The sequence below is a fragment of the Calidris pugnax genome, unplaced genomic scaffold (assembly GCF_001431845.1).
Source record: "Calidris pugnax isolate Ruff unplaced genomic scaffold, ASM143184v1 scaffold188, whole genome shotgun sequence".
NCBI classification, from domain to species: domain Eukaryota; kingdom Metazoa; phylum Chordata; class Aves; order Charadriiformes; family Scolopacidae; genus Calidris; species Calidris pugnax.
The window spans coordinates 11,440,248-11,453,566 of NW_015091257.1; the positions used below are offsets into that span (position 1 = coordinate 11,440,248).

At 42.4% G+C, this 13,319-nt stretch overlaps 1 protein-coding gene across 1 annotated transcript in view; it reads left to right on the forward strand.

Moving 5' to 3' along the window:
- Positions 1-13,319, forward strand: part of EGFL6 (EGF-like-domain, multiple 6) — a 54,537-nt gene that overhangs the window by 9,444 nt on the left and 31,774 nt on the right. Inside the window, exons 2-5 of the mRNA XM_014960178.1 lie at positions 1-50; positions 7,274-7,386; positions 9,316-9,408; positions 12,539-12,658. Of these exons, the coding sequence (XP_014815664.1) occupies positions 1-50; positions 7,274-7,386; positions 9,316-9,408; positions 12,539-12,658 (376 nt within the window). The remainder of the gene's footprint in view (positions 51-7,273; positions 7,387-9,315; positions 9,409-12,538; positions 12,659-13,319) is intronic.

The following is a 13,319-nucleotide window of genomic DNA, read 5'->3' on the forward strand; positions in this document are numbered from 1 at the left end:
GTCGCCCTCCTCGCCGCCCTCCTCGCCGCCGGGCTGGCCGCCGCGGGCAGGTGAGCGGGGACGGCGGGGCGGTGGTCGGGAGGGGGAACCCGGGGGGGACCGCCGCCCCGCTCCTGCGTGGGGTCCGCGGGTGGCCGTGCGCGGGGACCGCCAGCGTAAGTCAGTCCCTCCTCCACTCGTGTCCGTGGGGCTGGCCCCCGGCGGCGGCAGGTTCTCCCGGTGCCTCGCTGGACGGCTCCGACCACCGAGCGGGTAGTTGAGCCCCCTCCGCGGAGCGGTGAGGAGTTCCCTCCCAGCCGGTGCGGGGTGCCGGCTCCCCCACAGCGGTCATGCCGAAGCTGTGGGGTTGTTTTAGTCTGGGGGAAACGATAACTTGCAGTGGACTGTTGGAGATACAGATGTGGGCACAGCTGGACCACGGCTGGAAAGGTGCGAGCTCCTCTAGTCCTTGGTTTGCTTCTCGAAACCAGCCTGCCCTGACAGCTCTTACATTCTGCTGAGACAGAATAGATTTCAGGAGACGATAAAGTCCAGAGAAGGGCGACAAAGATGGTGAGGGGTCTGGAGCACAAGTCTTATGAGGAGAGGCTGAGGGAACTGGGGTTATTCAGCCTGGAGAAGAGGAGGCTGATGGGGGAGACCTTATTGCTCTCTACAACTCCCTGAAAGGAGGGTGTAGAGAGATGGGGGTCGGTCTCTTCTCTCAAGTCACAGGCAACAGGACAAGAGGAAATGGCCTCAAGTTGCGCCAGGGGAGGTTCAGGCTGGATATTAGGAAAAATTTTTTCACGGAAAGGGTTATCAGACATTGGAATGGGCTGCCCAGGGAGGTGGTTGAGGCACCATCCCTGGAGGTGTTCAAAAGACGGGTTGATGTAGTGCTGGGAGGTATGGTTTAGTGATGATGCTCCTTGTTTGTTGTGTGGGTGTCTATTTTTGTTAGTTAGGTTGACGGTTGGACAAGATGATCTTTAAGGTCCCTTCCAACCTAGAAGATTCTGTGATTCTGTGATAAATAAAGCCCTTTCCTCCAGATCAAGCCATCCCAGTGTTCCCCCTCCCAGTTCTCCAGAAGCCACAAGTACTGCAGCGAGGGAGTAGGTAGCGAAAGAATTCGTAGCCGCTGGGGATGAAGCCTCCGAGATGCCGTGTGGTTTATTTGTGTAGGATCAGATTTGTGAGTGGGAATGTTTGTGATCAACAAGGGGCAGTGTGCTGTGCCAGCCCGCGCGGGGCTGCCAGGTAGTCAGCTCCTTGGGAACTGGAAGTTGATGAACTCCAGACAGACCTGCTCCTGTAGAAAACGCGTTTGTTCTCACAGCAGAGCTCCGTTTAAATACTTGTTAGTTATTTTTTTGATGTTGCGTATTTGTAAACGTTTTGAAAGGTGTAAAGCCACAAAATAAGAGCATTATCTCCTTCCAGAAAAAAAAAAGTGGGGCCTGGAGTTAGCTGAAGCAAAGAGGGATGTGTTTGGTAAAAATGATGTTATTTGACAGTAGGTTGTGAAACATATGGGAAACCTGCAATCTACCCAAAACTGATGGCTCTACAGCCTGTCTTGTCCAAGCTGATGTTGAATGATGGTGGTGGCATCTCTCTTTTCTGCCAGGGCTGTCATTCTGCCTTTTCCGTTGGGAGGAAAGGGAAAGAAGAGATTTTCAAACATCTTGGTGGAAGTCTCAGATGATGAGGAATTCTAGTTTAAGAGATCAAAGAAATCCTATCAGCTTTGAATAGCTAGGAAGAAGAAACAGGAAATGGTGACGATTAGAATCAGTTTGGAAAATAGTAATTATTATGATTCGTCTCTTAGAAGCGTGGCTTTCGTGTCTGGGCTTTTCCGCTCTGAGCACTTCCCTTAAGGAGGTTGGTGGGCACATGAAGCCTGGAAAGGAATTTCTGCAAGCCCAGCTGAACTTCATTTGGTGTTTTGGGAGTGACTCGCAGTGGAGCAGGACTGTTGTCATGCTAAGTGCCTGAAACTGGCTGAGGGGATATCTGAAACACAGTTATATAGATGACACAGTTAAATAGCTGACACTTTCTGGGGTTTGTTTAATATGACTATAGATGAACTTTTTTTTTTTTTCTAGAAGGAAGTTACCCTTCAAATACACTTGTGTAAAAACAAACAAACAAAACCAAAAGATTTACCAACTACCACAACAAAAAACTCCTATGTCTTCATTTGGCAAAATGTTCAAATTTGTCTCTGCATGACATACACTCATAATAGACTTTTTAGGAATTTCTTTCAAATTGTGAAGTTGTGAGATACCATCTTTTTATCCTTAAGAATATACCAGTTGATCAACATTTTAAGTGTGGTGCTAGCTGTTTTTTTGCTAGCAACAATACATGGGCTATTTTTTTTTTTAGAGGAAAATTAAAGAAAGGGATAATATCCTGTCTTTGAAGTTAACTGGAAGCTGCTAATAACATAATTGAGGCCTTTCCCTGCCCACCCCCAGGAGCAGGCAGCTATTGTATGGGCAAGAGTGTCCTGTAGAGATCTTATGGAAACAGTGCACTAAATCTATTCAGCAGATGTGTCTTGGGGGGGAAAAAAAAAAAAAAACACCACCAAAAAACGCTCATAAATATTCCTTTCCAAAGAAAACTTTAGTAAAAGACAGAATATTAATACGACTTGAAAACAAACAACTGTATTAACTCAAATCATACCTGACTTTTATTATCCACCTACCTGGTTAAATAAGGTTTTTGAAGACTTGCTCACTCGTCCCCTGCAGCTGTTCCTGTCACATAACTCAGTTCAGGCAGGACTTACACCGCTCATGGTCACTGGTCAGGAAAACATGACAAGTACCTTTTTTCACTGTTGGGACTTTTACTTCTTTGTATTTTAGCCATTACTGGTAAAATGGCTGCTAATGAGGATTACAGTCCAGCACAACTACCAGCTCAGTTACTATATTTGAAATTTTTGACTGCCCATTAGTATACAGACATTTTTAGTAGCTTGGATTTGGTCTAGATCATAAGTAATTTTGAAAAATAGATGCAACTTAGAACCGTTTTCTTATTTTATAGAATTATCCTGGGTTCATCTGGAATAGAGACAATTTTCTTCCTAGTAGCTGGTAGAGTGCTGTGTTTGGGATTTAGGATGAGAATAGTGTTGATAACCCACTGATGTTTCAGTTGTTGCTGAGCAGTGCTTACACTTAGTGAAGGACTTTTCAGCTTCTCATAGCGTCTTGCCAGTGAGGAGGCTGGGGGTGCACAAGAAGCTGGGAGGGGACACAGCCAGGACAGCTGGCCCCAACTGGTCAAAGGGCTGTTCCATACCATATGATGTCATGCTCAGTATATAAACTGGGAGGAGTTGGCCAGGGGGTGGGCCATGGCTCAGGGAGTGGTTGGGCATCCATGGGTTGGTGGTGAGCAATTTTATCACTTGTTTTCTATATTCTTTTATTATTATTATATCTTCCTTTGCTGTCCTATTAAACTGTCTTTATCTCAACCCATGACTTTTATTCTTTTTTTTTCCATCCTCCTCCCCATTCCACTGGAGTGGGGTAAGTGGGTGGCTGCGTGGTGCTTAGTTGCTGGCTGAGGTTAAACCATGACAAGACTGAAACAACAAAAAAGAGGAGTAGGGGGTGGCAGGGAGAGTCTGGAGGGTAAGCAAGTCCCCACATTTGGGTGTCCTTTATTCCCCCCTCTTTCACTGCTTGTTGTACTGGAAATATCTTCCTTTGCAGTTGTTTGTGTATTTAAGTTATTGGGGATATCAGTCTTACTCTATCAGTCAACCCTGTTCTGCTGGAAGTCTATCTAGTTGCTTGATCAGTGAAGCAAGTGAACTTTCTGAACATGTTTTATTGTAAATAAGTAAGTTTTCCTTTTTTTTAATATCAAGTTAAGTAAAGCACTGCAAGAAATCAGAGGGACTGTGTAGCAGTTTAAGGTCTGTCCTCACATCACTGATCATGCCACTGTAGTTATAGAGTTATATATTTACTTGATCCTGGACAGTGTCTGAATGCTTTGCACTGAATTGATCCAATTTCTTTTGGGATAGAATTCAGAATCTTCATATTACTCCAGAGAGAAACATTTTTTTTTCAGCAGCAGCTGGGTAAATGGGCTGTTACTTCATTCATGCCTATGCTTGTACCATTATAGGCAACATTAGGTCTTTCTCAGTTGATGAAAGAGAGTACGTATCTTAAAATTATGTAGGAGGTGTTCTCCTGGTTCTTCAATGCTCTTCAAGACTCATATCCCCCTCAGAATATTAATGGACAGCCGTACAAGAGCAAACGTATGTAAATTGGCCTTTCTCTTAACAAGGTCTTCTTTTGCTTGTTTGGAATTGTCTAACATGTAGTAGGAAGTGATCAGATCCCCCTCTCAGTTTTTGGTTTGTTCAACTGAAGCCAAGTTATTTGTATCCTCTCTGAAACAGTTTTTTCATTCTTCATAGTTTTTATCATTGTATGTACCATATATAATTAATATTTCTTCAACATGGATGTTAAGAACTGTACACAACGGAACCTGATATAGCAGCAGTAAAACTTTTCTGGAATTTTGACAAAAGCACCTGAGATTGCCACCTTTTTTATAGCAGTGCTGGTGGCTCACAGTGATCTTGTGACATCAAGCTAATACAACCAGCTCCTTCTTTCCCACCTCAACTAAGGAGGCCCCACTGTATTGTAGGAGTTCTTGTTATTCATCTTTGATGTTCTTTGCTGAATGCCATCTTACCGGTGTCAAAAGTGTCACAGCCACGTAAAATTCATTACTTCTCTGCTGCCTGGGCACCCTGGATGGCTCAGTCTGCCACTTGTTACCTTTAGTGTTGGAGCTGTAAGCTGCTGACTCTTAGAGGTCAGAATTCTTCACTAGAAATGTGGACACCGCTCTTGCCACTGACCTGCACGGTGATGCAACCTGTGTGCAGTCCACTCTCTCTTGCCTTTCATCTTGGTCACGTACTTAAGCTACAGGTTCTTCAAGGGCAGGTTTATTTACAAGCACAGCAACCTCACTCAGGCTTCTAGCTACTCACCATGAAATCCTACATGAATGTCATATAAAGAGGGATCAGGAGCATCCTACATCTCCAGCCTGCATTACTTCTCCCCCAGCATCCAGAAGGGTCCATGTGACATTGTACCATCTGCCTGCCTGAAAGGATCTTCTCTTTATAAATAATCTTACTTTAGCACAAAATGCTGAACTCCTTACAGCAATAGCTGAGCTGATGGCTGGTGGTTCTTCACAGGTCAGAGGGACTAACTTGGCGAAACTGATTTTCCTCCCAGATTTTGGGATCCAGGTGGGCTCTCAGTGATCTAGTTGACCTTTCCCACTGCCAAAGGTTGTGTAAGTCAAAACAAGTGAAAGACCTTGTCCAGGGCAGTATCTATAAAGGTCAGATACATTCATTTTATTTGCAGTTTTATGGAACATTTCTCGGTTTTAAGACAAGCTCGTACTGAAATCTTGTGAGATACTGTATACTTCAAGAAGATGCTTTCCTTATTTGATTTTGAAGTGAATTATTAAATAAAACGTTACTGAATGAGTTTGTTTTCCTGTGGAAATACTTCTTTTTGGAAAGTAAAGAGATCCTGCTTCCTCCAAGCTTTAGGCATTTTAACCTTCCAGGGGAGTCACGGCACTGTCCAGCTGCATTCAAGGGATTTTCTGGGGTGTAAGATGAATATACATTTACTGTCCAGATGAATTCAAAGGGACTTTCTAGCATGTAAGCAGCACATATGTTATTTAACTTGTATACTTGCGAGGGATGTAGGCCAGCAGCATTTGGATGAACAGAATGAAAAAGGGTTCTTTTATTACCTATAAATACAGGGGCAGGGTGCTGACTTCTGACACGAGAGTCATAGTTGTTCAATATGCTTTTTCTCCTGTCTGGAGGTGGAGTAGGCAGGTAGTCCTGTAAACTGCATCACTGGGTGCATTTCAAAGGCTGGGTGAATTCAGAGTAATTTTTTCCAACACTGAAGTCAACCATCTCTTCATTCAGGGTATTTCAGATACATGAGCTTATGGATTTCCTCTGAACTCCCTTCTCTTTCCAATGGTTCTGCTACCTGAAGAAAACTCTGAAGTAACATCTTTCATCTTTGAAGTGTATGCATATATTCATTTTACTAGTGATGTTTGCATTAACTGTTCCAATACAACTGCAACCCTTACAGATAAGCACAGGAAGATATGTGCAAATGCAGTGCTGTTAGGTGATAAGGCAATGCCTTTATTATGCATCAGACTCAAAAGTGCAGAAGTTCCTAGCCTTTTGACTTTTTTTTCCCACCACAGGGGTGTTCGTTGCTTTGTATTTCACCCCTCAATACCCCAAATCTCTTGCCATGAAGCTTTCACAGATAAGGTAGTTTCTGTGTCAGAAACACCACTTTGGACTTTTTGAAGAAAATGCATTTTAAAGTATGGCTTGGAAAAATCAGTGGGGACAGAAGATTTTGGATAAAGAGGAGAATTTCATAAAGGGGATAGGCATGTGGTAATGGTGAGCTTAAGTAACAGCATGCAGAGGGAGAAGAGAAGCAGAGTCACAGCAGCTGTTGCATCATAGAGTGGGTCTAGAAGACTTAGATGGCTATGGATTTCCATCAGATTTATAATTTTGGCCACCAACATTGCAGGTTTTCCAACTGTTGTAGCTGTTACTTATTGACAGATTAAATGAACGTTAATTTGCAGGGTCCAGTGCAACCAGAATGCACATGAGTCTCTGAGCTTATGCAATTAATCTGCAGTGGCTATGAGCCTAAAAGTCAGCAGCTTTCATGGACTGACTGACGTTGAGAAAGCTTCATTTCTGTAGAACCAGTATTTCATGATCCAAAGCAATAGCACTGTCAGGTATGGCATCATATATCCAATCCAGATTCTTCATGTAACACAAGCTGGAGTAGCCCCGTTGACTTCACTGATATTCAAAAAGCTTCTTTCCAGCAGGAGACCTAGCTACATATTTTGCCTTTGCCATGTTTCTCATTAGAAAGGATTTATGTTGCACAGTTAATTTATTGCAGGCGAAACCTTCCCATCTCCCTGTTTCTCCAACCAAATGCAACTTTGCATTCCTGTCTAGGAACATTGTCAAATGCTCCCAGGTTTGGTGAAATGAAAATGCCTGAGAGTGGATAAAATGTGAGGGAAATGTACACAGGAGTACATGGAGCAATGGATTACAGTGTGCATGCTTGCTGGAGCAAGGTGTTTATCCTTCTTTACACAGCTCAAGAGCTCATGGGCAACTGGTGACTGTGAACCAGCCTGGCGTGTGTCGCTATGGTTCAAGGCTGGATTGCTGTTATGGCTGGAAGAAGAACAACAAGGGCCACTGTGAAGGTAACACTAAAACTTTATGCTTGTTTCCTCTCCATGGCTGTGTATACTAATAAAGGGGTTTCGCATACGTCTGCCAGAAGTTACAGAAAGAAACCTTCTGAGGGGTGAAATCTCTTAACTGTGAGAGAGTGAATGTTTGAGAGACCATCTCCTCAAAAAAGCAGAATTTTGGGTAAATAAAAATGAATAATAGAACACATATTCAAAAGCTATTAGGTCCAGAAGGCACCGTCTCTTCTTATCTTCAGCACAGCCCTGGTCAACACCAGTTAATACCTGTTAACAGCTGCCAAGTGCCAAAAATGCAATGTCTTCTAATGCTACATATGGACCGCTCAAGTGAGGGGTTTTTTTTTGGTTTTTTTTAATCAGTTGGTATCCTTTATCTTCAGAAGCACAGCCTCTGAGAATCAGGAGGTTTTAACTTTCTAGAAATACAAATAAACTCAAGCAGTAAGTGTACCTGACTTGAGCTTGGATAGCCAGCTAGAGTTCTGGTCTCTGGATCATTGGCTCAATGAAGAGTTGATGTCTCTTTAGACATTTCTAATTTGTTAAAGGTCTAGAGATCCCAAGGAGAAGGTGATGTGGAATCTCTCTCTATCTGTACTTGGGCAAAACACAACAAAGTGATGAAATAGTTGTTTCAGGAAATGTTGCACTTCTTGTCCCAGAGAGTTTGGCATTGTGTATCTGGTGAATTTGAACAGGGGCTTAGAATTTGTCATTGCTGAAAAATCAACAGACTGACTAAAAGGGAAAGATGCCAAGAAGTCTCTGTTCTGTATATATAGCATGACAGCTTAAATAAGAAAAAACTGATTAATACCTTTATTAATATTTATGCATTTCTTAATAGCACTTTAGTTTTGATGCAAATGAACACCTTGAAGTACAACTGTCAAACGTAACTTCGATCAACCAGTGGAGTAAGTTGCCTTGTTGCAAAGCAGTAGGGTGCTTTCTTAGAAAAATTCACTTCTCATAAACTTTTAAGATTCTTCTTTGGCAGATTTCTTTAAGCCAACTGTAATTCTGCACTGTAAATCCAGATGCAGTGGTGTTTTTTGCTTCAGTGTTAATACTCAGCTGGTCTCACAATATGCCACATTGCATTCAGGGATATAGATAGTGTTGAAATATACCTTAATCTGCGGAGCTAGTATATCTGAATTTTTAAATGTAGGGAAGATAGTGGAGTTCAGCAATATGTATTTTAATTAAGAATTTTGCTATATAGTAACTAATGCTGTGACTTTCATATTTCTTGTAGTTTGCATAGCAGGTTAATTAGCTCACAAGGTAGTGAGATGTGCATCCTCTTTTGCTGTTTTTCCAGGTTTTCCTGAATAACCCTCCTAATCATATTGACTTTAGGAGCCTGAAGCCTTATAAAGCCAGCATTTAATTTCTGCCTAATGATAGTTTGACAGATGTACTCTGGGTGTTCCACTATGGGATGGACATGTTCCTCGGCTGTAAGTGAGGAGATGCAAGACTGGAAAACTGCTGTAGGACAATGTGTCTCCTTTGGCTGCAGAAGAGTGCTGTTGCCTCTTTCCTACTCCAGATGCTACGCATAGCAACTCGAGCTGCTGGCTAACTGCTGCTCACATCGGATTCTTAAAAATAGGAAAAATTAAATGTGAGACATAAGGATGGCAGAAAAATCCTAAGGGAGAGAGCTAAAAGAGTCACTTCTTTTCCAGGTCTTTACATACCTGGAAAGGCAAGACACTCGTGTAAACCGTATTAGTGTCACTTTTCTCCAGCAGAAATAAAGTGCTGATCAGTAGCTACCATGCCCGAACTAGAAGGGAGAGGTATGAACTTGTGCAACAAGTTTTTAGGCAATTTAGCAGGGCCAAAGTTCTCAAATAAAGTCTTTCTAACTTTTTCTTTTTCTCTCTCCCTGCCTGACTCCTCCAGCTATCTGTGGACATGGCTGCAAGTATGGAGAGTGCACGGGACCAAACAAGTGCAAATGTTTCCCTGGATTTACAGGGAAAACCTGTAATCAAGGTTTGTGCACATGGGGGTATTACTGCAGAAAGCAGACTGTTGATATTCTCTCTCCTTATCTTGTACTATGGATTGTGTCACCTTCCAAAATAGTACGAGATATGTTCTTGTCTACATAAAAGAGCTTAAATTTTAAGACTCTTGCATCTCCAGCATCCCAGGCAAGCTCTAAGCCTCCTTTAGCACACAGAGGTTTGAACTTATATTGTGTACGTCCTGCAGGCTGATGACAAGGGCAAACTGTCATATTTATAGTCAGAGGATTAAGGCACAGAGAGATCATATAGGGAATTATTAGAAGAGCTGGAATTCAAATCCAGAACCCATGTTATTTTCTTAACTAGCAACCCATGCTACTTTCTTAACTAAACTTCTCATCAGGAAGACATATGCCAGACATGTAATTTTCTCAAGCTGCCTGGCCCAGTGCCATCTGTTTGCATACGCTGATTGGTATTTTTGAGAACAGAATCAGGAGTCTTTAGAATTGCATATTCACAAACTTTGGATACACCACTTGCCCTCCATAAACTTGCAATTAGACATGGAAATATTTCAGGTAACACGTTAGTGAGGGTTTTTTTCCCCTTTTCCAATACACAAGACCCCTGTGTTGAATCAGATGAAAGGAGCAGGTCACGGCACATGGAGCGAGTCCATCCTCTACACTGCAGATGGAGCCACTGCAGGTGCTGTGAGGGAAGCATGACATACAGGCCACACAATTGGATGGGTCTATCCTTGCCACCTTCCAAAGCACCTGCAGTCTTTGCTTTAAAATGTTGCATTGACATGCTACTAACACGTTAGGTTTTTTCCCCTTTTCCAATACACAAGACCCCTGTGTTGAATCAGATGAAAGGAGCAGGTCACGGCACATGGAGCGAGTCCATCCTCTACACTGCAGATGGAGCCACTGCAGGTGCTGTGAGGGAAGCATGACATACAGGCCACACAATTGGATGGGTCTATCCTTGCCACCTTCCAAAGCACCTGCAGTCTTTGCTTTAAAATGTTGCATTGACATGCTAAAACCACATTTTTCAGAGTCGAAAGAACCCACAATATCATTCAAACAATATGCTATAAAGCTATAGCATTAAGTATTTTGGAAAACCATCTTTTGCACTTTTGGTGGTGTTCGCAGGGGAAGAAGTAAATTCTTCAGTACCACTACAGAGGGAAGTAAAACAGCAAGAGAGGGAAGTGAAACAGCAGCCGTGGTTGTGTGTAATTGACATGTAGATGTCACTTAAAACTTCATCCTCCAAACTCAAAAGTTTAACCTTAAAAATTTTCTGTCATCTGAAATGTTACCAAAAGGCAACAGAGAAGCCCCCAGCTTTAAGGCATTTTCTGTGCAGTATCTCCAGCTGGATTTGATATGCCCTCTGCACATGAGCAGATCAGTTCTGCACACTTGCAATAGATTCACAGTCTGGGGCTTGGTGAAAATACTGCACAGACCTACATGTGCAAATTACCTGTTAGCCCCCTGGGCTGTTCTGCCTTCTGAAGCATGGCCAGAAATTTTTTAGTAAAGTGGTGGCTGGCACAGGCCAGAAATGTCCCGGAGCTATTTCAACAGTATAGCCATATAGGTGGGCATATTCCAGCAGCCAGGAATGCTCAGAGCCACTTTTAATTTATTGGCAGATGTAGCCTTGGTCTGTCCTTACAGCAGAATGCCCTGCTGAGCAAGCTCAACATGAGCTAACTAAAATAACAGAGATAAGGGGGGCTGTATTAGTCTCCCACCGAGTCTGAGCTAAATCAGTCTTATCTCCATAGGTTCTTTTTTTCGAGCTGTGTGTGCTGTGCATTGCTATGCATTGTGCAAGATAGGGCAGCTAAGCACTTTTGAAAATGTACAGTCTAAATGGAATAACTTTTGTTCCCCTCTAGTTTCTTTGTTAAGAGAGTCTTGGTTATTTAGTGGAGCCGCAGTTGGACAAAAATCCAGTGTGATTTGCAAGCTGATAGGTTGTCCTTTTTCAAACAGACCTTATGTTTAAATAATAGAATGCAACCCTCTTTTGCTTCCCTGGACGGAGCTGTAACACACATTTCTGCACACGTATAACCACAAAAAAAGTTTACGCTTTGAATGTTATGGAGTTTTTTCTGTGGTCTGCAGGGCACATAGACACAAGAACAGATGCTTCTCCTGTTAGAAGTGGAGCTGCACAAGCTCAGTGCTTGGAGAGTTGCAACTTGAAATTATATTACTGAATTTATTGAAATTATATTGCTGGTCATATGTGCCATTAAACACATGCTGAATGGGCTGCATATGCTGGTGCATCCTGTTAATGGGTTCTGTCTGTTTACTAATGAGGTTTTGAAATGCAAGAAGTGGAGGTGTGAGTTCACGGAAGTCACAAGCACAGATGTTGTCCCCTTGTCATAGGACCAATAGCATCGTCAGCCCGTACCACACAAACCAAACTCTTTAGGGTTCTGGTTTTCTCCTTGTGAAGGATAGCTATTGGGAATTTGAAATGAATTTAGCTTCTGCAAAGCCTTTTAAATCCTGGATTTTGAGAAGGATTTAGGTGCTTTGATTCTCAGGATTTTGAGATTTTTGAGATTTGTAAGATTTTTACTTTTATTCTTAAAGTCACGTGATTTTTATGTATGGTATTTCACCTCTGCTAGGCAGCCCTGCCCTGATGACCTTGATACCAACGTGTAGCTCACAAAAAAAAATACCTTTGTTTCACTTTATCTCAAGCTGATTTGCTATTCTTAGTCTCACATTTTTGCCTTTCTAGTACAGAGGTCAGCTGGAGGACTGAAATCTCCAGGTACAATCAGAGGAATCCAAAAGAATAACTCCCAGAGAATAGAATAACTGCAATTCTCTCCCCACCCCTCTTCCTAACAAGCTGCCAGATGTGTCCAGAGTTTGCATTAGTTTTTCAGGTGTAGAAGTCTGTGTATGTCAGTCCTGCTAGCAGTCTTTCAGCCAGATGGTCTGCTAAACTCTCTTCTTGCAAGGGGCTGGCTCGTTTCCAATCCAGGCGATTTTACTGTGGGGAATTCAAGGCATTAGGCAATATTATCCACCTATATGTATGCATGCATGTATATAAACCCAGCACTCACTTCTTTCTGATGACTTCTGCAGATCTGAATGAGTGTGGACTGAAACCACGTCCCTGTGAACACAGATGTATGAACACACACGGCAGCTACAAGTGCTATTGTCTCAACGGGTACATGCTTATGCCAGATGGCACATGTGCAAGTAAGTAAAGAGCTGATAGGACAAGCGTAGTGAAATCATCTAATGGCATTTGATCCCAGCAGATTTTCTTCCTGTGAAGAACGGATTTAACTTATTCAGGATGGGGTCTTTACCTCAGCTCTCTGGTACTATCAGCAGCTGAAAGAGGCTTTGTATTTGGCAGTATAAGGATAAAGTAAACTAGGTCACACTTGTATTTTGGTGTTCGGGGGAATTTTTGTCCTGCTAGAAGGAAAAATCTTCGATAGCGTGACTTCAGAGGAAGGCCAACTAGTATAACTGCAGTCCCACCATTTCATCTGTTGAATAACGACAGCTGAACCTACCCAAGCAAAGAACCAATATAGGCTACTTTTAATGTGCTGAATTTCATGCCATTAATCCTTACTTTACCTTTCTGTGCTCCTTGACTCATTTATTTTGTCTGAGCGTTAACATGCTTCCCACACTTGCTGCCAGCTTCTTACAAACATTTGTTCACTGAGCTAAGGCTTATCTAAACTGTATTTCTACCTATTTTCTTTGTCTTTAGGCCAGTGTGTAATGGAAAGTATTCTGTTTTCTTAGCCAACCTGATTTTTCAGACCTGAGGAAGCTTCATATTTTTCAATGACAGTTATGTTTGTAGAAAATACTCTTTTTTTTTTTTTTTTTTTTCGGT